The 25,946-nt window shown below is 54.1% G+C and overlaps 2 protein-coding genes across 3 annotated transcripts in view; one reads left to right on the top strand and one right to left on the bottom strand.

The window, feature by feature from the left end:
- ATP2A1 (ATPase sarcoplasmic/endoplasmic reticulum Ca2+ transporting 1) overlaps positions 1-14,139 on the top strand; it is a 17,701-nt gene extending 3,562 nt beyond the window's left edge. The window contains exons 6-24 of the mRNA XM_049903977.1: positions 901-1,005; positions 1,856-1,994; positions 3,758-3,838; positions 4,678-4,763; positions 4,949-5,246; positions 5,425-5,591; positions 7,402-7,490; positions 7,722-7,824; positions 8,045-8,176; positions 9,619-9,741; positions 9,866-10,084; positions 10,828-11,163; positions 11,390-11,610; positions 11,710-11,912; positions 12,107-12,192; positions 12,285-12,418; positions 12,558-12,675; positions 12,949-13,066; positions 13,880-14,139. Of these exons, the coding sequence (XP_049759934.1) occupies positions 901-1,005; positions 1,856-1,994; positions 3,758-3,838; positions 4,678-4,763; positions 4,949-5,246; positions 5,425-5,591; positions 7,402-7,490; positions 7,722-7,824; positions 8,045-8,176; positions 9,619-9,741; positions 9,866-10,084; positions 10,828-11,163; positions 11,390-11,610; positions 11,710-11,912; positions 12,107-12,192; positions 12,285-12,418; positions 12,558-12,675; positions 12,949-13,066; positions 13,880-13,905 (2,784 nt within the window). The 3' untranslated portion in view covers positions 13,906-14,139. The remainder of the gene's footprint in view (positions 1-900; positions 1,006-1,855; positions 1,995-3,757; positions 3,839-4,677; positions 4,764-4,948; positions 5,247-5,424; positions 5,592-7,401; positions 7,491-7,721; positions 7,825-8,044; positions 8,177-9,618; positions 9,742-9,865; positions 10,085-10,827; positions 11,164-11,389; positions 11,611-11,709; positions 11,913-12,106; positions 12,193-12,284; positions 12,419-12,557; positions 12,676-12,948; positions 13,067-13,879) is intronic.
- RABEP2 (rabaptin, RAB GTPase binding effector protein 2) lies at positions 14,112-25,946 on the bottom strand. 2 transcript variants are annotated; one of them, XM_049903955.1, is made up of 15 exons: positions 25,647-25,945; positions 25,332-25,540; positions 24,617-24,826; positions 22,219-22,376; positions 19,683-19,793; positions 19,248-19,598; positions 18,195-18,290; positions 17,996-18,094; positions 17,056-17,211; positions 15,891-16,068; positions 15,741-15,752; positions 15,597-15,652; positions 15,449-15,502; positions 15,211-15,327; positions 14,112-14,827 (listed from the first exon to the last, which is right to left on the bottom strand). In XM_049903955.1, exons 2-15 carry the CDS (start codon positions 25,387-25,389, stop codon positions 14,726-14,728), a joined length of 1,758 nt encoding a protein of 585 aa, XP_049759912.1. In that variant the 5' UTR covers positions 25,390-25,540; positions 25,647-25,945; the 3' UTR covers positions 14,112-14,725. The 2 variants fall into 2 exon arrangements, with proteins under 2 accessions (XP_049759912.1, XP_049759913.1); XM_049903956.1 differs by having other exon boundaries at positions 15,250-15,327; positions 25,332-25,946.

The raw sequence follows: 25,946 nt of genomic DNA, 5'->3' as shown, positions 1-25,946 counted from the left end.
ACCTCGGCCCATGAGGTCTGCAACTCCTGGGGTGCCCCGCTTCTCACCCACCTGGCCTTACCTCTACTCTTCTCCGCTCTCCCCAACTCCTTACATCCTCAAGGTCCTTCCACCTTTCCTGCCCTGGAGACCTCTCCTCCAGTTTCCACAAGCCCCTCCTGTGTGACTTCTCAGCACCCACCCGCAGCAGTCCATCCTGCGTTTTGGGGTCTCTTCCTTCACATCTTAGTCCTGCTGGAAGACAAGGCTCTGGAGGCAAAAAAAAAAAAAAAGCCCCCCTGCCCTCTGGTCTCCTTAGTAGAGGCCCCTGAGTACTAGCTGGCAGGGCCTCACTTCTCCCCTCTCAGATTTGCTCCTTGACATTTGCCTGTGGCTGTTGCCGGGCAGTAGCAACAGCTGGGGCGGGGTGTGTACAGGAGGCCCCGTAACCCTATCCTCCCCCTCCTGCTCCCTCTGGTGAAATTGGAGCTACCCTGGGCTTTGGGGGAGGGCTGTGGGTGGGCCAGGCGCCTGTGAGGACTGGACTGCAGGGTTTTTCCTATGGGTTTTGGCTCTAGTGGGATGGATGTGGAGGTGGGGGTAGTTGGCCTAGTTGTCCCCTGAGCTTCGTTTACAAGCCAACAACTCAGGGGAACCTGCAAGCATTCCAGTTAATCCCCGAGTTGTGCATGTCTGTACCCGCCTGTTCTCACTGAGTAACGCTGGTGGCGGTGCACTCTTGAGTATGAGTCTCTGAGGTGTGTAGAACCTCAGTCAGATGTGTGGCTCTAGTATCCCCATGACACCCTGCCCCATTAGCTCTCACTCATGTTCTCACATCTCTTTGCAGTCTTTGGAATCTCCCCACTTCCTTTCTTTACCTTTTTGGGGGGCTTGCTTACCTGTTCCCCTGTTCCCCAGGTGCTGGCCTGGTTTGAGGAAGGTGAAGAGACCGTCACGGCCTTTGTTGAACCCTTCGTCATCCTCTTGATCCTCATTGCCAACGCCATAGTGGGGGTTTGGCAGGTTAGTTTTGACTCCTCCTCACTCCCAGTCCTGACACTAAACAGGAGACCAGCCTTTCCTCACCAATCTCCCTGTCCTCCATCACTTTGCCTGACTTGCTTTGTCCTCTGGTCCGGTCACCTAATTTGGAAATAGGAAGGTGAATTGGAAAGAGAAGGGAGACTGGAGTTCCCACTGTTTCTTGCTGGCTACGTGACCCTGGGCAAATTCCTTCATCTCTCCGAACCCCATAAAATGAGACTCATAATCCTGTGCTTCAGGATTGTGGTGAAATTTAAAAAGATGATGAGTACGCAAGTGCCCAGCATTGTGCCTGACATGTAGCAGGAAATCAATACCAATAGTTATTTTTTGCAAATAACTCACTCACGTAAATAACACACCCACACATATAATGCGCGGCATAATTTGCTTGCCAAAATAGCGAGGGGGGTTTCGTGGTTGGTAAAAATGTATAACGTGCGCATTATTTGCATAACATACTGTAAATACTAGTTCGATTTTCTTCTTCCTCTTACCTTACCACCCTTATTTTTCCTGTCCCTGCTTTCTGGTTTTCTCTGATTTTCCTTTCTTCTCTCCTCCAAGCCCGACTACCTGAAGCATGACCTTATTTTCAGCCATGGGTGACAGCTTTCCTTACACATACACACCCACCCTTGTATAAGTTTTGTCAACTCCTCTGGGCCAGGAGCTGGAACTGCATAACCCTACCTTCTCTGCAATGTCCCTCATTCCCTCTCCATCTCTACCCCCACCCAGCCCTCTCTGATCAATCCCCTCTGAGTCCATGACCTATTCCCTCTGGAGGTCCCCTGCTGACACTCCTCTCCTCCACCCTGCCCCCCAGGAGCGCAATGCAGAGAATGCCATAGAGGCTCTGAAGGAATATGAGCCTGAGATGGGAAAGGTCTACCGGGCTGATCGAAAGGCAGTGCAAAGGATCAAGGCTCGGGACATTGTCCCCGGGGACATTGTGGAGGTGGCTGGTGAGCAATGGGAATGGGCGGTCCAGGAGACAAAGATGCATGTGTGTTGTGGTGGGGGCTGGTATCTAGCAGTAGCAGGATGGTGAAGTCTTTGCCCCTCCTTCTCAGACTCCTCAGGAGGTCATCCCAGGGCATTCTGGCCTCAGGCTCCCTTCCCTTCCCCCCATCAGCGTCTCAGCAGGAACAGCCAGTCCTGTCCCCAAGCTACAAGCAGACCCCTGCTCACCCTCCTCTCAGCCAGCACTTGCAAGCAACAGGTGGAACTCAGTGTCTGCCAATGGCCCCCGTTTCCACCCCCCTCTGGAGGCCTGGCTTCCCTCTCCTTCCACACATCCCAAGCTTGGTCAGCTCTAAATCTTGACCTCTCAGTGCCCTTGAGGCCTCTCAAAGGGGAAGGAGTGAGAGTAGAAGGGAGGAGGGGGGCTGAAGGCGCAAGCCCCCGACCATGTAAGGGAAACTCAGGCCCCAGCAGAGAGCACGGGACCTGGGAGGAGGAGAGCTCAAGGAGGGGCCCCGCCTCTCTAGTCAAGGGACACTTAATGCCTGACCAGGGAGGGGTGGGGGCTGGGTGGCTAAGATTACTGGGATTCTGCCCCCTTCAGCGGATTTTATATTTGCCCTGCGCTGGCCTCCCACATCTCCAGGCATGGAGGAGTGTGTCTTTCTAGGCCTCCTTCCTCCACCAGACACTCAAGTCACCTTAACAGGAACCTTGCGGAGAGGGAGGGCAGGGCAGGCTGAAGACCCCTGTGCCCATTACAGGGCCACCCTGCTGTGGTAGCAGTTTGGAGACAGGACCATGAATGTCTATAAATATTACCTTGGCTTGGGTGACAGGATGTCCCGCCTGACTCCATCGCTGGCTTCCTCCCTCTTCCTTCCGCTTCCCCTGGCCCAGGAAGAGGAACCTTAGGAAATGAGGGAAAGGAAAGTGATTGAACCCTGTCCCCAGCACCATCCTTGGGACCAGGGTGGAATTGGGCAGAGGCCCTGGGAAGAGTTTCCAGCCTCCTCCAAAGGTTTCTAAGTTTGGCGGGCCATCTACCTCTTCAGCGGCACCCCCAAGACAATTCCATGTATTGACTCCACTCCACCTGGGTATTTCTCTTGGCCTTCCCCTCCATCTTTCTCAGCTCTCCAGTGTGTCTTGCTTTTCCTGGCCCTCTGTGCCTTGTTTCCTTCAGGCTCCCCCTTCTCTGCTCCCTGAGTGCGTAAGTGCGTGAGTGCTGAGTGCCTGAATGTATGCGTGTATGTGTGCCTGCTTGCCTACGTGTGTGCTGTCTCCCACTTCATTCTCTACCTTCGTACCCTTGCACCACTTCTCTCCCACTCACCCCGTTTTCTCTGAGCCCCCCGTGGCCCACATTTTTCACTCTTGTTTCCTTCTCTGTTGTGTTCTCTCTCTGTGTTCTCAGTTTTAGTTTCTTAGTATTCTGCTGGAGTGTCTCTGATTTCCCCTTCAGTCACTCTGCATGCATTCATTGAGCATATGCTATGTGCCATGCCAGGCAGCACGCCACACAGGTAGGGAAGGAAGGCATTCAACACAGAGGGGCCGTGGGTATGAGTGTTAAGACGGGGGATGCTTGCTGGGGCTACAGGAGAACAGGCCGAGGATTTGACTCAAGCCCAAGGGTGGAGCCACCTAGCCCTGGGTGACCTCCCTGAGACCTGGAGGGTGAGTGTGAGTTAGACAGAGTGTGAGTTAGGCAGGAAGAAACTCCCTTCCCAGCTGACCCACCTCTTTTCCTCTCTCTTCACAGTGGGGGACAAAGTCCCTGCAGATATCCGAATCCTCTCCATCAAATCCACCACCCTCCGGGTTGACCAGTCCATCCTCACAGGTCTGGTGGCCTGGGTTCCTGGGAGAATGGATCCAGTGGGTGTGCGGATGAGAATCTGATGAGGGAGAACCTGGGTGGCCAGCATTGCTCAACCATGTCCACTCTGTCTCATGCCTGAAACACAAGGGGGCGTGGGAGAGGACAGGACATTCATGCCCGTTCTCCATGTGGCCATCTACCGATCTACCCATCCCTTCCACATGGGTCTATGGACATGTGCACCCAGGGAACTGTTCTGTCTCCTTTGACATCTTCAAAAGTCCCCAAATGAGAAACCCTAAGATTCTGAAACAAGACAGAGGGTTCTGATGCGCTTAAAACCACGCTGCTTCTGTTTCTTCAGCGGGAGGGAGAAGGCAAAAAGCCAGTGAGCATTCCTTGTGATCCAAGAGGGTGAGGCTGGGGTTGCTCTGGGCTGATCCTGGAGCCCCTGCTATTAGGATGAGGGAGGCAAGCTCCCAGGACTGGGGACGGCTCCCTCCCAGAAACTTGCTTTGCAGTTTACTGTGCACTTTCACATACTCGCTTATTTCATTTCCACCAAGATTTTGTTCTGAAGTGCACGTATTATTGTCCTCATTCTACAGAGGGGCAAATTGAGGTTGAGTGATCCAAAGTCACACAACCTGTAAGTGGTTTATCTGGGACTCAGATCAAGGTCTTTTTCCTCCAAGTATAATGGATTTCCTCATTCCCTCCAGCAGCCTCCCCCAGAATTTTGACTTCCTCCAGGATTATTGCTTGATCCTTACCAGGCCCTGCCCTGATGGAGTTAGGGGTGGGAGGTATGGAAAAGGAACATGATGTCATATGAAAACCCCTGGGGCCCTTCTCTACAGGTGAGTCTGTCTCTGTCATCAAGCACACAGACCCTGTTCCTGACCCCCGAGCTGTCAACCAGGACAAGAAGAACATGCTTTTCTCGGTGAGCAATCCAGGGCCAGCTATCATGCACTCCAGCCACAGAGACTGTGATTTGGCAGAGACATCAAAGCATGAGAAGAGATGAGGCCCTTGAAGGGGCGGCCTTATGGGAAGCCCTCCCTGTGGTGGAATGGGGCATGAAGGTCACCTCTTACCTGACTCCGTGCCTCTTCTTCACCTCCCCAGGGTACCAACATTGCAGCTGGCAAGGCCTTAGGCATTGTGGCCAGCACGGGCGTGAACACCGAGATTGGGAAGATTCGTGACCAAATGGCTGCCACAGAACAGGACAAGACCCCTCTGCAGCAGAAGCTGGATGAGTTTGGGGAGCAGCTCTCCAAGGTTATCTCCCTCATCTGCGTGGCCGTCTGGCTCATCAACATTGGCCACTTCAGTGATCCTGTCCATGGAGGCTCTTGGATCCGTGGTGCCATCTACTACTTCAAGATTGCTGTGGCTCTGGCTGTGGCTGCAATCCCAGAAGGTATGGCAGCCTCTATTTCTCCTGCTATTTGCTAATCGTGTCTGCCAAGAGCCTTTTTCCAAATAAAGTAGCATTTACAGGTTCTAAGAATTAGGATCTGATGCCTTCGGGGGCCACACTGGGTCCCACCCCCTCCCTCTCCTGTATTGTCCCCTCACCCTATACCCCCTCCCCACAGGTCTTCCTGCAGTCATCACCACCTGCCTGGCCCTGGGGACCCGCCGGATGGCAAAGAAGAATGCTATTGTGAGGAGCTTACCCTCAGTTGAGACCCTGGGCTGCACCTCTGTCATCTGTTCCGACAAGACAGGCACCCTCACCACCAACCAGATGTCTGTCTGCAAGGTCAGGCCACATGCACAGCACGCCTACTCAGAAGATGGCATTGGGGGTGAAATGGGCCTTCCCAGGATAGGGTGCCCCTCATCAGTGGCAGCTTCTCTTGGCGTGGGAAATGCTCACAGGGTAGATAGAGCACCATCCTGCCAGCAAGGACAGCGATCAGAGAGGACCCCTTCACCCCAGCCAGTCCCCTCGCTAGAGCCACCTTCTGTGCACCAGACACTGCTGGGTGTGATCTTTAATTCTCAAACAGCCTCAGGAGGGGAAGGGCTCAGTAATCCCATTTTCCAGAGGAGAAAACTGAGGCTCTGGGAGATTCAGTGACTTGCCCAAAGACACGCAGGTCATAAGTAGCAGAGTTGTTTCAAACCAAGTCTGGCTCCAGAGCTCCTTCGTTTGCACCAGGCTACCCTCCAGAATGTTCAGTCCGTGTGGGACCTGGGGAGCCTGGCCGTGCTAATCTTGAGCGGTATTTTCTAAACCAGGCCTTGTAATTATTTCTGTGCCTTGGACCTGTTGGCATTCTGGGTCTCTTGTCAGTATAATATTTTAAATGCACAAAATAAAATACATAGGATTCTTTTTAATAAAATACATAGGATTCTTTTTTAAAAAATACATAGGATTACAGAGAAAGCCAATGTTTGCAATACAGTTACTAAGATATTTTAAAAACAAATTTTTGGTTTGCTAATACATACATACTTCTAACGCATCAAATATTAAGTTCTTTGAGTGGCTCTAATAACTATCATAAATTCGAAGCAGCGGTGAGCATAAATGCTATTTTGGGAGACCTGCAACAATGGTAGGAAAGTATGATTATTCTGGGGACAGAGTCAGAGGTTTTGCTAACTAACGTGATCGGTTGTCCATGTTCATAATTGGAAAGAAATGGTAAGAGAGAAAATGAAGATGAGTTCAAGTTCACAGACCCCTTGAAGGGTGGGTCATCCATGGACCCAAGGTAAAGAATTCCTGTCCTAAGCAGGGTTCTGTAAAGTAGCACACCAGTGAAATATAAACAAATATTCTGAGAAACGATGGCTCTGGGCCCGTGAGGACACCCACAGTGCCTGCTGGCGTAGAAAACTTCAGAGAAGGCCAGCTAGAATGGGAGAAGACTCCACTTTGTCTAACCTCTAGTTTCCCAAACTCCTGTGACCACAGAGCCCTTTTATCTTAGAGCACACCTGGGCCGTTTCTCTTCTCGTGACTGAAAAGCCTAGCCCCATCCACCCGCTCTGGCTTCAGGGCTGGCTGGTCCCCTGAGGCATCATGGATTCTCCACATCCTCTTACAGCAGAGGCTTCCGAACCAGACTACAGGCTTGTGGAACTTGCCTCCTGTTGGGCTTCCTGTGTTCCAAAAAACAGTAAATTGCCCACTTTGAAAAGGCAAGAGATTTCATAGGAAAATAACCTGAATTTCGAGCTCCTTCTGCAAAACTGGAAGATCTGGCCACAAACGGCTGGAGCCATAGATGAGCCATGTCCTTCCAGTTAGCTGCAGTCCCTGCCACACCTTATGGTATTGACAATCCAAAGATGCCCCTAGTCATGGCCTGCAGTACTGCTTTAAAGCTACCAATAGAGAACATGGAAATGATTGCAAGGAAACAGGGGAGAAAATGAGGGAAGAAGAAGGAAAGGCAGATGGGAGGGGACATGGCAGGAAGTCCAGGAAGTCTGCTCAGAGGGCTGGGTATAGGGAGGCTAGCCCATAGCAGGGACCTCCCCTCCATGCAGACCACTGCCTTCCGGGGACAGGGAGTTAGACATCTGTGTGCATGCCTTCCCCCCGCCCCCCGCAGATGTTTATCGTTGACAAGATAGATGGGGACTTCTGCGCTCTGAATGAGTTCTCCATCACTGGTTCCACTTATGCTCCAGAAGGAGAGATGTAAGTCCCCAGAGATCTTCTCCCAGCTCCTCATGCCCTTCCCCCCACACTCCACCTCTCCCCAGTCCTTCTCTCTAGTTTTGGCTTCCTTTCTCTCTCCACGTCGTCCCTTGGCCTTATTCTCTCTCCCACCGCATCGCCTGCTCACTGTTCCCCTCATGCTCTCTGCATCTCATTCCTGTTCTTCTCCACCTGTCTCTTTCCCTTCCTCCCTCCCCACCCCACCGCTAGCTTGAAGAATGATAAGCCAGTGCGGGCAGGGCAGTATGATGGGCTGGTGGAGCTGGCCACCATTTGTGCCCTCTGCAATGACTCCTCCTTGGACTTCAATGAGGTAACCCCCGTCCCCCCACTTCCAACGAATCCTCTCCTTCCCCTTCCAATTGGCTCAGGGGCCAGGGTTCCTCCACAGGCCAAGAGGAAGGGACCCTGGGAGGTGGGTCCAATGGGAAGTGAGTAGTTTGCTCCCTCTTAGTTCTAGGTGGAAGATGGGTATGACAGGTGGGAGCAAAGCTCTAGGAGCCTAGGGCACCTATTTCCTCTTCCCATCTCAGACCAAAGGTATCTATGAGAAGGTCGGTGAGGCCACTGAGACGGCCCTTACCACCCTGGTGGAGAAGATGAATGTATTCAACACTGATGTGAGAAGCCTCTCGAAGGTGGAGAGGGCCAATGCCTGCAACTCGGTGAGTCTGGGGACTCCTCCCTGCCCCACATTCCTTCTTCACCCCACATCACACAAATTCAAGGAACCTTAGGAGGCAGAAACAGGGTCTGTGCCCCTTGTGGGGGCCTCCTTAACCAGCACAGGCAGACAGCCCTCCCACCGCTCTTTTTGGCCAGACTGACCCTGAGTAATGCCTACTACCACTCTGTCTGCTGCAATGTCCCTTGATGAATTTCAAGATCATGTCTTCCTGTTGTTACCCTAGTTGAAATGGACGGAGCTGGGCACAGAATCCACAAGTGACCCTTACTGGGGCAGCCTGAGCTTCAAGTATTATGCGTTTGTCCCCAGAAGTTCACTTGCTTTCACTGGATCTCAAGCCCTGATCTATGGTTACCATACCTACAGGAAAGGACTACTTCACAAGCTTTTCCTCTGCTCCCTCTTGTCTAGATAAACACATACACATTCGAGTCTGTTGCTCTCTAAGTCCTTTCTGTTAATATTTACTGAGCTGTCTACATTGAACCACGGTGAAGCAGCAGTTAAGAAGGCGGCTGCTAACCAAAAGGTTGGCAGTTCGAATCCACCAGCTGCTCTTTGGCAGTTCTACTTTGTATTACAGGGTAGCTGTGAGTCAGAATCGGCTCAATGGCAGTGGGGTTTTTTTGGTTTTTATGAGTTGGAATCAACTCAGTGGCAAGGGGCTTGGGATTTGGTCTACACTGAGGTCCTCTGGGGTGTTATGTTGCCCACATCACGGTTAGGTTTGTATGCAAGATGCTTGTTGCTGCTTTCCTTAACATAACAAAAAAAGTTGAAGACAATCTAAATGTCTATCAATAAAGGATTTGTTTTACAAAATTACAGCAATGCCATACAATAGACTACTATTGCAGGTGATAATATATACAGAGATGTAGCAATGTGGAGAAATATCCATGATGTTTTTGGTGAGACAGCATTCATGTTTGTGGAATGCTTAGTACTGTGTGCCAGGAGCTAGGCCATCATGGTCCAATAGCATATGTGGTTATTTAAATGTAAATTAATTAAAATGAAATAAAAGCAAAAATTCAGTTCATCAGTCGCAGTAGCCACGTTTCCAAAGTGGAGCAGCCACTGCTCAGTTGCACCGAATTTGACAGTGCAGATTATAGAAAGTTGCCATCATCTCTGAACATTCTATTGGGCGGTGCCACACTAGGCCATCCTGTCTCTGCTGTGCCGTAAACTGGGCAGTATAAACACAGTGGCAGCACTAGCCTTGGAATTCTCTCCATGTGTACTGCTGGCACCACTTAGCTTTAGCCTCAGACTCAGCTTGGGGTCTACTTTGACCTCCAGATCTTTTTTGACTGTTTTAAGGGGTCTGAGACTCTTTCCTTTAAAATGTAGCATCATCGCTTTTTTCCCACCAATCTTACGTCTGGTCTCTCTCCCCTATCTCCTCTCTCCCAGGTGATCCGCCAGCTAATGAAAAAGGAGTTCACACTGGAGTTCTCCCGAGACAGAAAGTCCATGTCTGTCTATTGCTCCCCAGCCAAATCCCGGGCTGCTGTGGGCAACAAGATGTTTGTCAAGGTCAGAAATCATAAATGCCTCACTCCTCGATTCTTCCTAATCCTGAACCCCTCTCCTACCTCCGCCCCCTCACCGTGCCTTCGAAGGAAGGCCGTGGTCTCTGATTGCTGCTCTGCTGTCCTAGGGTGCCCCTGAGGGGGTCATCGATCGCTGTAACTACGTGCGAGTTGGCACAACCAGGGTACCGATGACAGGGCCGGTGAAGGAGAAGATCTTGTCAGTGATCAAGGAGTGGGGCACCGGCCGAGACACCCTGCGCTGCCTGGCCCTGGCCACCCGGGACACCCCCCCGAAGCGAGAGGACATGTTTCTGGAAGACTCTGCGAAGTTCATAGAGTATGAGGTGAGCAGGTGGCAGCCTCCTGGTGTCCAAGAGTTGATGAGGAATGAGCTTTCCAGTCGGCCACCTTGCTCCCTTTGCCAACCTTGTCACGCTCTGCTTCGTCAGTCAAACCCATCCCTCCTTATCACGGGTTATAGGGCACAGGGTGTTAGGGCTTGATAGAGCCTTCAGATCAGCTAGCCTGGTGCTACACTAATGTGTGTCTGGGCCAGTCTGCGGTGAGGCGAGGAGCCTGCACCAGCAGCATCGTCATCTGTGCAGTGAGCACACCAGCCCTTCTCAGTAAGGAAGCAGTACGTTCATCTACATTCTGGCCTAGCTCCTGATCTTGTAGTGGGTCGGCACTCTGAGGAGCACCACAGTCCACTCCCTTCATTTCATAGAGGTGACTGGGACCCAGCAGGTAAAAGGGATTTGCTCAACATTGTAGACCAAGTGAATGGAACAGTGAAAGCAAAAACCACCCCTGACTTCCAGTTCCTGTACTTCCCTTGAAGACATGGTCTGAGTGCCTGCGATGTGCCTGGCCCTGGTGGGGCCCGCACATACATAGATGAGTGGAAACACTCCTCTTCTGAGCCAAGGGGCCCTGCTGAGGTTTGAACATCAGGTCCCTGAGACTGCAGGTCCAGGGTGCAGGCTTTCATCCAGCTCACTGTCCTTTCTCCCATCTCTGCCAGCTTCCTCCCTGGCTCATTTTCCTAGTCCCTCCCTGACCCTGTTGCTCTGCTCTGTCTCCCCAGGTGGACCTGACTTTCGTTGGCGTGGTGGGCATGTTGGACCCACCCCGCAAGGAGGTCACAGGCTCCATCCAGCTGTGCCGTGATGCTGGAATCCGAGTAATTATGATCACAGGGGACAACAAGGGCACGGCCATCGCCATCTGCCGACGAATTGGCATCTTTGGCGAGAACGAGGAGGTGGCAGAACGTGCCTACACCGGCCGGGAGTTTGACGACCTACCGCTGCCTGAGCAGCGGGAGGCCTGCCGCCGTGCCTGCTGTTTTGCCCGTGTGGAGCCCACCCACAAGTCCAAGATTGTGGAATATCTGCAGTCCTACGACGAGATCACAGCCATGGTGAGAAGACAGGGGGCTGCTGGGCTGGGCCACATGGACGTGGCGCTGGGGGTGTCTTCTTCGCGTCCTTGGAGATGAACACCTTGGGAAGTGGGGGGTGCAGGAGGGAGGGGCTAAACAGGAGAGCTGTTGGTAGGGGCACGGGACTGGAGGGATTCAGGTCCTGTGAAGGCTCTCCAGAAGGCGGCTGTGGAGAGGGACCCTAAGTCCTACCTTCTCCTCTCAGACAGGCGATGGCGTCAATGACGCCCCTGCACTGAAAAAGGCTGAGATCGGCATTGCCATGGGATCCGGCACCGCCGTGGCCAAGACGGCCTCAGAGATGGTGCTGGCAGATGATAATTTCTCCACCATCGTGGCTGCTGTGGAGGAGGGCCGCGCCATCTACAACAACATGAAGCAGTTCATCCGCTACCTCATTTCCTCCAACGTGGGCGAGGTGGTCTGGTGAGTGGCTAGGGCGGGCCTTCCAGGATGACTGGGTGCTGGGTGGGGACAACCCAGGTCTGGAGGCAGGACCATGCTCAACTGCCTCCTTTCCTGCAGCATCTTCCTGACAGCCGCCTTGGGGCTGCCCGAGGCCCTTATCCCTGTGCAGCTGCTGTGGGTCAACCTGGTGACAGATGGGCTCCCAGCCACAGCCCTGGGCTTCAACCCGCCAGACCTGGACATCATGGACCGCCCCCCACGCACCCCAAAGGAACCCCTCATCAGTGGCTGGCTCTTCTTCCGCTATATGGCAATTGGGGGTGAGCAGGCTGGGCTGTAACCCACATCCCCACAGTCCTTCCCAGCCCTGGGGACTGAGCCCCCTCCAGGACACCAGCTCCCCCAGTGCAGCGGCCCTGATAGGCCTCATCCTCAACCAGCTGTTCATGGCCACGTGAGGCTTGATACCTCCCAGCTCCCAGCTCTGACCCCTGACTCCCATCTTCTACGACAGGCTATGTGGGTGCAGCTACCGTGGGAGCAGCTGCCTGGTGGTTCATGTATGCAGAGGATGGGCCTCATGTCACCTACAGCCAGCTGGTAGGAGGGGAGCTGATGGGAGGGGTGGGAACTGGGAGGGTCTGTGTAGAGCCACCATGGGGCTTAGTATCCCGCTCCTCCTCCCGTTGTAGACTCACTTTATGAAGTGCACTGAGGACAACGCCCACTTTGAAGGTGTGGACTGTGAGGTCTTTGAGGCCTCTGAGCCCATGACCATGGCCTTGTCTGTGCTGGTCACCATCGAGATGTGCAACGCTCTCAACAGGTGGGGCTGCCCCCCATCCCTGCCACCTACCCCAGAGCTCACTGTCTTTGCCCTGAGCCCCCCGGCCTGCCTCCACTGTCCTCACCACTTCTTTCTTCTTGCGTTTCCCACTCTTGGCTCCGTGGTTGTTTCCCTGCAGCCTGTCTGAGAACCAGTCCCTCATACGGATGCCACCATGGGTGAACATCTGGCTGGTGGGCTCCATCGGCCTCTCCATGTCCCTCCATTTTCTCATCCTCTACATCGACCCCTTGCCGGTGAGCTTCCTTCCACCCAGGGGCCACCTTCCCCTGACCCCTGTAGGGTATCTGTGTAGGGCAGAGACTGCTACAGCTAGAAGGGCGGAGAACAACAAAAGGGTGGGCTCAGATTGGGGCAGTGCTGGGTCCGCTGGCCCCCTCCACCCCCTCCTAAGCAGGATGCTTGTCCTTCCTCTCTGCTTCCCCTCCCCCCACAGGTCCACTGGCCCCCTGTCCACCCCCTCCTAAGCGGGATGCTTGTCCTTCCTCTCTGCTCCCCCTCCCCCACAGATGATCTTCAAGCTCCAGGCCTTGACAGTTAACCAGTGGCTCATGGTCCTCAAGATCTCACTTCCAGTCATCGGGCTCGACGAGATCCTCAAGTTCATTGCTCGGAACTATCTGGAGGGTAAGAGGTTCCCCCTCCAAGGAGCCCTCAGAACCTCGAGAGCCCTTGAACCTGGGGCAGAGTCCCTCTGCGCGCTGTGCCCACACCCCCTCTTCCTTCCTTTCCTTTCTTGGCCCTGTAGGACCAGTGTCCACCAGGGAGGAGCACTCCAGGCCCCTCTTACATGTTGTCCCCACTCTATCTGCTCCTGGCGCAGACACCCCCAAACCTCCTCACTCCTCAGCCTCCACACCAGCCTCCCCTCCTCCCTTCCTTGGTAACGGCTGTCTCTCTGTCCTCTCTGGTCATAGGATAACCTGTTTCCCCCTCCTCCATCTCTTTGAATCCATGTCACAGGTATTGCCCCCTTCTTGCCCTTGCCCCCAGCTGCTCTGCCTGCCGCCTGCCCCCCACTCCCTCCACACCCAAGGTCACTCGCTCGCAGCTCCACCTGGAGCCACTGCTGCTGCTGCTGCCACCCAGCTGCTGCCACCCATCGTGCTTCTGAATGGGGTTGGGCAGTGGCTGCCTGACTAGGAGTCGGCACTGCTCTCCTGGATGGCCCCCACCGTGGGTTGCACCCGAGCCGGGCACCAGTGTTGGCCGGGGTGCGCTGTGCAGCGCTGGCTGGGCTGGACTGCGCAGCGATGCTCTGACTGGGCGCTGAGCTGTCTCTGCTGCTAAGGCTGCAGTGGTTGGGGAAGTGGGTTTTGGGGACACAGGTGAATAGGGGAGCAATGAGGGCGGGGTGACCCTCCAGGTGTGCCAGGAGCCTGCAAGGAACTTCCCCCTCTCTCCTGCCCCACTTGCTCCATTCCTTCTTTCTCTTTCCAGACCCAGAAGATGAGAGAAGGAAGTAACCAGTCAGTCTTTCTGCCTCTCCTTCCCCGCCCGATAGCGACGCACCTTCAGCCAGAGCTGAGGCAGACAGACCCAGCCTATGCCCTTCTACTCCCCCTCCCGTGTTTCTGTTTATATGCCCATCACTTCCCCTCCCCGCTCTCAGCGACCTGCCCCTTCCTTTTAACCTTGTGAAAGGTTCCCCCTTCCCCGACTTCGTGGGGCTTGCAGGGACAAGGTGACCGATTGATCTGAGCTGCTTATTTATTGAAAATAAATGACAGAAAAGTCTGGCCTGGCCTCCAAGCACTTCTTGGGGTCTGAGCTGGGTCCCTGTGGACAAGCATCTTAGTGTCATGCAGTCCAGAAAGCAGCTGCCTGTCCCAGGGTATGTGTGTGTGTGTGTGAGAGAGAGAGAGAGAGAGAGACCATGACTCCGTGACTCCCAGCCACCACACACAGCTTGGGGCTGTGCCTCGGGAAGGGGACAAGTGGTAACAGATACGGCTGTTAGTTCTGCTGGGACTGAGGGGGAAGAAGAGGGCTGGGGCCCAGGAGGCAGCATGGTGGCCAGAAAGCTGCAGGGCTGAGCCTGCACCTTTGGTTCCAGGAAGGGGTTGGGACCCTCACCCAGGTATCATCCCTGAGAGCAGAAGGCTCAGCTACCCCTGGCAGGAGGTGCTAGAGGGCTGGCAGCGGTGGCCCCATCACCTCGGCCCCAGGCCTGCAGAGGGTGAAGCGTCCATCCCAAGCCCCAAAGCCTAGGCCTCGGGTTCTGGAGTGAAGAAAGGCAGTCTCCCCGACATGGGTGGGAGTGAGGGGGATTCTTGCACTGGCCCTTCAGGTGTCCTTGATGTCCCTGACATCCCTGAGGGGCGCCTCATCCAGGATGCTGTGCACTTGCTCCAGTGTCTCTGCCTGGCGGATCCGTTCCAGGCGTACCTGTGGGGACATGCAGGGGATACAGAGGGCCTTCAGCGGGGAAAACCAGCCCCTCCCGACCTGTCAGCCTACCTGGGGTGAGGGCCAACCCACCTCCCCTACCCAACAGAGGGCTCAGGTTCCAAGGAGGAAATGGGTCCTAAGAGAGCAGCCCCAGGAAGTCTGGGAGGGTTGATCACTGGTGGGGTTTATATAACAAACACATCACACACCTGCATCCCAGGCCCTGCACGAAGGCTTTCATGGGACTAAGAGCGTACACAAAAGATGTCAACTTCCTCAGAGCAATAGCTCAGGGGGAAGAAGACTCCTGCCGCTGGGGGACTGTCCTTGCAAGACCCGGAACAGGTCATAAAGCCTGGTGGGGAGGGGATAAGCCGTACCTGCAGGGCCTGGGAGAGACGTACAAAATCCCTCTGCACCTGCTCGCTGGTCTCCAGCTCCGCCTGCAGCCGCAGCATCTTGGCCCTCTGTTCTGAGAAGAGGTCGGTGAGCGGGGCCTGGGGAGACAAGACACTAAGCTGGGGCCTGGCTCAGCCTCGAGCCAGATGGGAAGGCACGTGGCCAAAGGAACGGGATGTCTGGATGCCACAGCCCGTTTTACACCTCTCAAACTCTGACCTCCTCTGTCTGGCCTAAGGCTGATGGTGGCCTCAGCGCTTCCTGCTGCCCGGCCTGAGGGAGACATAAAGGGCAGGAAGGGCTGGTCAGGGTCTTCTCCACACTGCAGCCCCTTCCCCATCGCCCCAGGTCAGCCCTGTGTTCTCACCCTGCTCTGTTCCTGCTGGACTCGCTCCAGCTCCGTCCTCAGGCTGCACAGGGAAGCTGGGAAGTCAGACACAGTGGCAAGTGTCAGGCCCACACCCACTCCCCTTCCCCACCCCACCCCTGGCCAGCTCCAGCCCATACTCACCCTCTAACACCTCTGTGTGGAAAGGAATAAGAGGTCAAGGTGAATTCTCACGCTGTTTCCTCTACCCCCTCCTGGCCCATGCCTGGTCCCTGTGGGGAGGTCAGCCTTCCTGGGAGTGGGGAGTGGGGGGCTTATCTCCGCTTGTCTCACCTGACTCCTCCCGTTGCACCCTCAACTGCCCCTCCAGGCTGGCCCTGGCTGCCGTCTCCTCCTCCAGCGCCTCCCGCAGTGTCACAATTTCAATGCGCAGGCGCTCAGCCTCGTGCTCCCGGGTCTGCTGACTGGCCCGCGCCTCCTGCCGCGTGTATCGCACCAGCTGCTGCAGCTCCTGGAAGGAATGCAAGTCACAGGCTGGGCGTGGGGCAAGAGGGAAGCCAGCCACCAGTTAGAGGGTGGTCACGGGCTGGGTGTGGGGCAGGAGGGCAGCAGGCCACTGGTTGGAGGGGAGTCACAGGCTGGGCGTTGGGGAGGAGGGCAGAGAGCCATCAGCTAGCTGGGGATCACAGGGAGGGAGGCGAGGGGAGGAAAGCGAAGAGAAAGGAAGGAAGGAAACTATTAAGACGGGAAACAACCCAAATGCCCATCACCAGGACAAGAGATAAAACTCTGTGGGCCAGCAGTAACTACTGTACCCAGTAGACAAGAACAAACCATAGCCACATGTGACAATGTGGGTGACTCTCAGCAATGGTGCTGAGTGAAATTTCCAAAGGTCATCGACAGCAAGATACCCTTTTATAAAGTTCAAAAACAATAAAGGCTAAGCAGGCTATTGTTTAGGCACACATGTACATAATATCCTGAAGAGAGAGCAAGGGGCTGCCAGATGACAGAGCTCAGGGCCGCGAGGTGCATGCAGAAAGATACAAGTTCCTGTTCTCAGGGTCAGGCAGAGTTCCACGTGTTCCTTATGCTTTCAGTCAACTTTTAACAAATTATATTACTAATAAATCAAAGAAGGCCATGCAAGACCAATGACGATACCCTGTCACAAGCCACAAATAATGATGAATCCAGTTTAGTGGATCTGACATCACTTAGAAATAACCAACCAACCAACCAAATGACTGCTTCCTTTGTGTTGTGCATTCTGTGAGCTCATATTCTCTTCGTGTCAACGCTGGGGAGGGGGTATGGTCCCATTTTACGGATGAGGAAGCTGAGCCTTAGAGGCGTGAAGTGAATTGGCCAAAGTGATGCAGCTAATACAGGGCAGCCTGGATCTGTCCACCAGCCCTGTGGCCCCAGGCCAATGCTGCACTGTCCTGGAGAGGAAGGACTGACAGGGTGGCCCCAGTGCCCACATTCTCCTCACCGGCACTGAGCTGGGCAGCGCCTCTTGCTTGCCATCCTCCTGCTCCAGGCCCCGGGGGGCTGCAGATGGAGACTGCTCAGCCCGGAGCCCTTGGTTCTCCTCATTCAGCCGCTTTACTTTGTGGCTCAGGCACTTGTGGGAGGTGGCCAGCTCTGCCTGGGGATGGGCAGTTAGTACCAGGTGATGAGGGGAACAGGGCATCTCTAACTCCCTATGAAGTCAAACCCTGGGCCCTCACAGCCGTGACTGACAGGCAGAGCGCCCACTCCTTCCTTATCTACCCAGAGAGGAGAACATCCTTTCTTAAGTGTCCGCACTCACCAAGTCCATTTCCACCCTGACCCTGGCAGCCCAAAGGTCACATCTGGCGTTTTACTTGGTTCACATGGTTTTTGTCAACTTTCAAATGAGTTGCCAACTTTAAAAAAATTGGGAGACATCACACAAATATCCAGATTTCTGGCTTTCCTTCAAAACCCTGACAATCTGGCAGCACGGAGCCTGCATTCCCACGGGTGACAGTCAGCAGAGCCCTCCAGACAGGTCCTGTGCTCCCCGGCTTGCCACGGCTCTGAGCACACACACTGTCTCCCAAATGGCCTGACTCAACCATTCACCTCTGCCCTCTGGTCTTGCTAAGAATCCGTTTTCACAATCTCTGTATTTAATTCTCACAACTCTGCAAACTAGGTCCCCTTAGCTCAATTTTTTAGACAGCAGTGTTGAGGCTCTGAGTCTGCAGAATTAGCTCAAGGCCACACAGTAAATTGAACCCCTGCGTGGCCACAGAACTGAGCTGCCCCTGAAACCCTTTTACCCATTTGGCACCAACTACAGGGTGCATCGGAGTGGCTAATGGGGAGGGCAGGTGTCTCAACTTTCTATGTGCTCCCTTCCTGCATTCCTGTCAGACCCCTCTCTCTCCTGGGCCGACCCTCACCATCTGCAGCTGAACCCGCTCCTGGGCCTGGCTCACGGTCCCCTGCAGGGTCCGAAGCAGCTGCTCCGAGTTCTGGACCTGGGCTAGGAGTACCTGCATCTGTGGGTGGAAGGAGGGTGAGGGTGAGGCCAGGGGCAGCACCCTAGAGAAGGTGGGCAGCAAGAGGCCCCGCACGAGCCAGAGCTGAGCTGGGACCCACCTGCTTGGCACAGTCCTCGTTACTCCGTCTCAGGCCCTCTTGTAGCTCATCTCGCTCGCGGCTGAGCCTCTCTAGGTCCTTCTGCAGCTGCTGCCCCTGCCACAGAGCCCTGACCTCAGCCTCTATCTTCCCAGGGTTGGCCTTCCCCCCTCCCTACCTCTCATCCCACGCTGTCTGCATCTCAGGCTGCAGTGCCATCATCCACACAGCTGCTCAGGCTCAATGCCCAGGAACTGACGCTGCCTCACCGACTCTTCCCTTTCCTTCGCTCCCCATGTCCCAACCATCAGCAGGCCCTGACCCTCTACCTCCAAGTGTAACCCAGTCCACCCACTTCCTTCCATCTGCACTGTCACCTCTGGTCCCAGCTACTTCCTCCTAACCTCCATTGAATCTCTCACCTGGTCTCCTAGCGCCTCCTGTTGCCCCCGGCCCCTACAGTCTCTTCCTACACAGTAGCCCAAGTCATCTTTTAAAAGCCTAAAGCAGAGAGGCCCTTTTCCTGGCTTAAACCCTCTGGAAGCTTCCCACTGCCCTTCACCTAATATCTGAGCTCCACGGCAGCCCAATGAGGCCCGACCTCACAGGGACCCCTTCTTCCTGATCTCATTCCTCCTCTCCCCCCTGCCCACCATCCTCCCACCTGGTGGCCTTGCTATTCCTCAGACATACTATGGTCTATCTTCCCTCAGGGCCTTTGACCTCTGAAGGCCCTGAACTTCAAAGAGCACCTCCTGTTCATCGCTCAGGTCTTAGCTCAAGCCTTAGCTGGGGGTGGCCAGTCTCCTGCACCACTAATCTCTACCCCATGACCGTATTCCATTCTCTTCTGACCATCTCATTCTGTCGCATTATCCTCCTTAGGTATCCGTGTGCGTGTTTATGTCTGACTTCCTTCCCTGGGAGGAAGCTCCAAGAGGTTAGGCGTTTGCCTTCTTCATTGTGGTCTCCCGGCTCTAGCTTGGGGCCTGGTCCCAGTAGGCACTCAGTAAGTGCTTGGAGAAGGGAGAGATGGGCACATGCAAGCCCACAGGCCATGCCCACTCCACTCACCTCTGTCTGCAGCTGCTCCCACTGGTTGTCTGGGACAAGCTGGTAACCAGGAGGGGGCAGGTAGATGCCCTCAGGGACCAGGGTGCCCGTGGACACCAGGGAGGCCGTCTCTTCCTGCTCAGGGCTCAGGCCCTGGCGGCTATGGGGCAGGGAGGTGCTGCTGCTGGCCCCACCACCGAGGGAGAAGGAGGATATGGAAGCGCTGTCATCACAGTTGTGGGCGAAGGCCTCGGCTGCCGTACCCCCTTCTCCACTCAGCTCCTCCAGAGGCTCCAGTGGGGGAGACGGGTCCCGGGACAGGGGCAGCAACTCTGTGGAGCCGTGCAAGGAAGAGGGGTGCCGGGGCCGTCTCTAGGGAGAAGGGGCAGGAAGAGGCTGGGGGGCCAGGGTCCTGAGGAACCCATTCTTCCCTCCTCACCCCCAGCCACCCCTCACCTGGATCTCTTGAATCAGCTCCTCTGCCCTCAGCAGCTTCGCCTTCAGCTCCTCAATCTCCTGCTCCATGGGCAGCACAATCTCCCGCAGCTTCTCCGAGTCCTCGTGGGCCTGGGGATAGAAGGTTGGCAGCGACAGTCCCCTCTACGGACTGCTGCACCCTCAGGTCTGCTCAGCGTTCTCTCCAAACACATCAGCTCTTCTAGTCCTCTCAAGGAGGCACTGTTTCCCGCCCCATCCCATTTTAGAGATGAGACGATAGAGGCTCTCAGACCTTACAGGACTTGGCTTAGGACACATGGCAGGTAAAAGGACAAAGGGCAGGACTATCTTCCTGCTGCTCACTTGCTCACTTTTCTTCCCCAACATCCTTTCTCCTTTTTTTCTTCTGTCATAGAATCTCACACATTTAGTTTGTCACATGGCCTAAATTCTAGAATACCGTCTATATTTCTCAGCTTACCCTGCAACTAACCATGGCTATATGATGAGGTCCCAGGTAATGAGATGTAAGCAGACGTGCCATGTGCAAATTCCAGGACAATTCCTTGTACAGAGAGGGTGTGCCTTTCTTTACTTCTCCTCTTCCCCCTTCTTCTTGCTGGCTGGAGTGTGGACATGATGGCTGGCACTTAAGTAGCCATCTTGGACTATGAGGCCTATGGCAAAACAGCCATATAGGAGGAGCCTGAGTTCCCAATGACTTGCTCAGCTGTCTCAACAGCCCTGGAACACCTACCTTTAGACTTTTAAGAAAAGTAAACTTCTATTTTATTTAAGCCACTGTTAATTTGGATTTTCAGTCACATGGCTAAACCTCATCCTAACTGCTATATCCCTTCACACTCCCATCATTACCACATCGTTGACCATTTCTTTTTGGTCTCTTTTCAGGTGGGGAATCCTGGTGAATGTGCACAGCCAAGAGCCTCTGGATATGTCCACTTGGATGTCCCACAGGCTTCTCTAACCATGTACATGACAACAGGTTTGGCTTTATTATTATCGTTATTGCTATTATTAATAATAATAGCAAGCACGTATTACCAAACTCATCATCTTTCAAAGTAAGTTCATGTCACTACCTCATTTGACTGAACCAACTCCCTGATGCTGTTCCTCCCACCACAAGCACTAGATCAGCAAGAATGGTGCTGCCATCCACCCAGTTGTTTAAGGCAGAAGCCTGCCAGTCATTCCTGTCTCCTCTCTCTCTGCCACCACCCTCTTCCAATTCATGCTGCTTCTCCCTCTTGACTCACTCTCAAATCTGTCTCCAACAAGCTCAGTTTAACTCTCCAAACCTCTTATGTGAACAGTGGCAAGAGGCAAGGTAAGCCTGCGTGGCCTAAACAAAATGCCTCTGATTCAGGCCTGGGATACACACTCTGCAGATGCTCAATGGAGGGATGGATGGCTGAACTCAGGGGCTGGGCCACGACTGGAACTGACCAGACTCCAGTCCTGATGCCCTTCTGCTGTACCAGGTGGCTTTAATTCGGCAGAGCCCGCCCTTCACCACTCTGCATAACTGAGCCCCAGGAACGTCTTGAATGCAAGTAGCAGCCACTGGGAGGCTGTGGGCTGGAAGCCTTCCTTTCTTGGGTTCCTGTTTTGGTTTTTGTCTTTCTAACCAGATAATTTAATTTACTCCATCTCGATGAACTTGTTTCCTCTGGCATAAGATGAGGTATTAATAAATACCTATCTCACGGAGCTGCTGTGACAGTCAAATGAGGTAGCAACAATGAACTTACTTTGAAAGATAATGAGTTTGGTAATAATGTGCTTGCTATTATTATTAATAATAGCAATAACAATAATAATAATAAAGCCAAACCTGTTGTCATCAAGTCAATTTTGACTCACAGTCACCCTACAGGACAGAGTAGAACCTTCCCATAGGGTTTCCAAGGCTGTAATCTTTATGGGAGCAGACTGCCACATCCTTCTCCTGCAGAGTGGCTGGTGGGTTCAAACCACTGACCTTTCAGTTCACAGCTGAGCACTTTACCCACTGTGCTACCAGGGCTCCCAATAATAATAATAAAGGAAGTGATATACCATAAAGATTATGAATAAAAACTTTAGAAACCAGACTGCCTAGATTTAAAGCTCAACTCTGCTTCTTTCTAGCTGTGCAACCCTGGGAGAATTGCTGACTCTCTCTGAACTTCACTTTACTCATCTGTTAAATGGATCTAATAGGCCTACTTCACAGAGTGAGACTCAGAAGGTTCATTCTGTCAAGCACATAGCACAGTTCCTAGGGCTTGAGAGGTATTCTTAAGTGTTTGTTTTCTTCTCCCTTAATTTTGGAGGCAAACTGACTTGCTCTAGGTCACTCCTCTAGTCAGGGGCAAGCCAGAACCTTGCCTCGTGTGGTAACTCTGTGCTATATCCAGAATTATTACTGGGCTCCCCACTCCTAAGTGATGTGGAAACGGGATACCAACAATCCCTCTGCCCCACTGTCTTTGGCTGCCTCAACCTCTTTCCAAATCCAGGGGAGGACGGGAGCCATCTCAGCCCCAACCTTTTCCATCTGCTTCTCCAAGGAGTCCAGGGGGTGAGCGCGGGACAGAAGCTGCTTCAGCCGGCCCAGTTCCCGCTCCTTCTCCTCACACTCCTGCTGCTGCTGCTGCCGCTCTTGCTTCAGAGAAGCGATTTGGGCTTCATAGCTGCAGATGGAGTCTGGCAGGGCAGGAAGGGCAGGGAGAGGAAGGGTCAGTAGGCAGGCCCCACCTGTGATAGGGGGGTGGCTCTCAACGCATTGACTCTCTACAAACAGCTGACCCTAGTGGTTAAGACAGTAGCTTTGCAGAGAGACGGACCTGGGCTTGAACCTGGACTCTGCTACCCAACTGCCATGGGAGCCGGGCAATCACTTAGCCTCTCTGCACATCAGTGTCCTCAAGCTGCAAAATGGTGATACTGACGCTAACTTCAGGGGTTGTTAAAGGGTTAAAGGAGATGCCATATGTAAGGTGTTCAGCTCCCTCTTCCTGGTGCACAATAACGCTTAACACATACCATCTATTCCTATTAGCAAGTACCAATAACAATCAATGTTTAATCGTAGTAATAAATATTTATTTTGGACCAGACTCTGAGCCGGGCTCTGGAAATAGAGAAATCAACTCAACACAAACCCTGCCACCAAAGCTCATAGTCTAGTGGGGAAGGCAGCTGTGGAAATAAGTTACAATGCTGTGTAAGGAGAGCTGTATGAGAGGACCCTTCCTGGGCTTGTGGACCCTGAGGGAGGAGCTACTCCCTCTGAGATCTGGTTAAGAGGAGTAGACACTGCTAGGTGGTGATGGAGGGAAAGGCCCGGCAGGAGCAAATGCTCAGAGGTGGGACAGTGGCTGGTGTACTGGGGGCATGCCAGGAGGAGCTGGAATGAAGGTCGTCCAGGACAGATGCTGGGAAGTGGGAAGACAATGGCGGTGGACAGTTCACAAGGCCTTGAATGGCACTCCAAAGAGTTTGCAATTCATCCTGTACATCGGTGGGAGGTGGAGATGATACGGGGTGGAATACAGACACTTTTTATTTGCATAGTTATTTATGTTAAAGTGTACTAATGGTGAGAATAAAGGTTTTGCCACTGGACTGCCTGGGTTTAATTCTTCTGTCACTTTCTGGCTGTGTGATCATAAACCAGAAAAACCAAACCCTTTGCCATCGAGTCGATTCTGACTCATAGCAACCCTATAGGACAGGGTAGAACTGCCCGATAGGGTTTCCAAGGAGCAGGTGGTGCACTTGAACTGTTGACCTTTCAGTTAGCAGCTGTAGCTCTTAACCACTGTGCCACCAGGGCTCTGGATCTCAAGCAAGTTATTTACCTTTCTGGGCCTCAGAGACTCCTCTGAAAAATGGAGAAAGATAATAGTTCCTACCTCAAAGTTTGTTCAAAGATGAAATATTTGTGAAGCATTTCACACAGTGCTTGGCATATAGTAAGCATTTAATAAATGCTAGCTATTGTTTATTTCTTTATATAGCAGAGTTAGAAAGTTTCCTTTAAAATTAATTTACATAAGTTTTAAGAAAGTAGATCTATTTAAAGAACAAATAGATTAAGTAAATAACAGGCAAAGGCATACGGGAATAAGACCGCATTGTGCAAGTGCTCAGTGGATGCTTGAAATGTGGGAAATACAGCCCTAGAGAACCCTGAAGCCAGGAAAGGTTTTTAGAAAGGGAAAATGATATGGTGTGAAGGGAATTTTAGGAAGTTTACTCTGGAAGCCAATGTCAAGGCCAGATTAAAGAGGGAGCTCTGTGAGAAGGCTGGGGTGACAGTCCAGGAGAGAGCTGACAAGGGCCCCACTACAGCAGTTGGCGGCAAAAGGCTGGGGACAGGTTTGAAAGCTAGTTCGGAGCCTAGGGCCACTGACAGGAGGAGGAAACAGGAAAAGCAGCTGGAGGTCTGGGGCAAGGGGAGCTGGGCATCCCGAGTACTAATACAGAGAATTAGAAGTGGAGGAAGCAGCAGAAGGAGGGCAGGGGTGAGGTGCAGATTCAGGGGTAGCTGGGGGAAGGAAGGAAACCTGAGGCTTAGGCTCAAGTCTCACAGAGACTGGGCCCAGGGCTGGATCTGTAGCCCAGAAGGCCAGACTAAAATGAAGCTGGCTCAGGGAACTGAGAAGTACCCTGCTCATCTTCTGGGTTGATCAGTGATCAGTGAGGGACAAGGAAAGACATGGGACAAGGGAACAGGTCGATGCTCAGGCTAAATTTAGCTGTAGCTGGCAGCACTGCCGAGAGTACAGGCAAGGCCTCTACGCAAAAGGAAGGGCGCCCATTTCTCTGCTAAGCTACCCAGAGCTTCTCTGTGCCCCGGCAAAGCTTGGCTGAACTCTTTCTTGTCACACACTCCCCCGAATGAGGCTGACAGGCAGAGCGCAGCGGAAGACCCCTCTCACCTTTCAGGATGGCCTGCAGCGAGGCCACCTCCTCTTGGCATTGCCGCCGCACTGCAGCCACAGCCTCGGCCTTCGTACTCTCGCTCACCTCCGCCACAGCCTTCATGGTCTCCATTTCTGCCAGGGCAGCTGCCAGCTCGGCTCGAAGACGGCAGAGCTCCCCGGACTCAGCCTCAGCCTTTGCCCCCTCCTGGGGCTGGTGGTCCAGCGCTGTGGGGGCAGGGATCAGCCTCTCTTCCCATCTCCTCCAGGATCCCCAACACCCCTGCAAATCTGCACCCTGCAAACTAGGACTACAACCAGAGGGACTCTACCTGGCCCCACCCACTCACCTGCCCCGCCCCTTCCCCGCCTCCTTTCTAACTAGCTCCGCCTCTATTGCCTGGAGTCCCGCCTCTTTCCATTTCTCCGTTCACCCAATCCTCCCTTTTCTGACTTGGCCCCGCCCATGCAATAGTCCCGCCCCTCTACACACCTGGCCCCGCCCCTTCCCTCACTGGGCTCCACCTCTCACCTGTCCCTGGCCCTAACCCTTGAATCGTCAGGCCACGCCCCCTTCTCCGGTGGCTCCAGGCCCCGCCTCCCGTCTTTCACGGCAGCGTGGCCCCGCCCTCTCTCCAGGTTCCCCCTCACCACCCCCTCTCCGCTGGCTACTGAGCTCAGCCCCACCTCCGGCTTCACCGCCCCTCGCGTGCATGGACGCGCCCTCACGTACCGACTCCTGGCCGCCGCCGGCCGTCCTCGCCCGCAGCAGCCGACGCAGCTGCCGCCATCGCCTCTGTGCAAACGGCGGATTCCCTCACTCCCTGGCGATTGCTCTCACCGCTTCCGGGTCCTTTCGGTTGTTTCCGGATCCGCTCGGCTGTTTCCGGATCGGCCCCGGGCTCATGCAGGGACCGGAGATGAGGGGTAGGAGTGCCGAGCCTGGGCCGAAGATTCCCGAGTCGACGCCAGGCCCCGCCCCGGCCCCGCCCACTCCCCGCCTCCTTTCCTAGCCGCGCTCTGGATGGAGGACGCCAGCCCTTGGGACCTCAAAGGAGTGCTTTCTTCAAAGGCCCTGCCGACCGTCTCCGCGTCGCCTTGGAAGTTCTGCCTAAATTACACCTCCTCCCGGACGCCTGCCGGTGTCTGCCAACGGAGGGCGAAGCTCGCTCTGTCTTCGGAGCCCGGGAGACCGCCTTTGATCGGCCCTTGGCAGCCCTTCCGCCGGAGCCAGGCTCACGTTACAGCGAGTTGTGGCGGGGCCCTCTCTGCATCTCCGCCCTCGTGGCGCGTCCCTCGGGGCAGGGCTGGGGCGGCTTCATTTTCTCGGTGCCTCTGAGGTCCCGCG

Source organism: Elephas maximus, chromosome 12, assembly GCF_024166365.1.
Source record: "Elephas maximus indicus isolate mEleMax1 chromosome 12, mEleMax1 primary haplotype, whole genome shotgun sequence".
Taxonomy (NCBI): Eukaryota; Metazoa; Chordata; class Mammalia; order Proboscidea; family Elephantidae; genus Elephas; species Elephas maximus.
This window is presented reverse-complemented; position numbering and strand designations above follow the sequence as displayed.

Coding starts and splice junctions, on each gene's coding strand:
- RABEP2 (XM_049903955.1), bottom strand. CDS start 25,389: ATGGCGGCAGCTGCGTCGGCTGCTGCGGGCGAGGACGGCCGGCGGCGG. Junction 22,377..24,616: donor GCTGCAGGCCATCCTGAAAG/GTGAGAGGGGTC, acceptor CTGCCCTGCCAG/ACTCCATCTGCAGCTATGAA. Junction 14,828..15,210: donor GTCTCTCCCAGGCCCTGCAG/GTACGGCTTATC, acceptor ATGTCCCCACAG/GTACGCCTGGAACGGATCCG.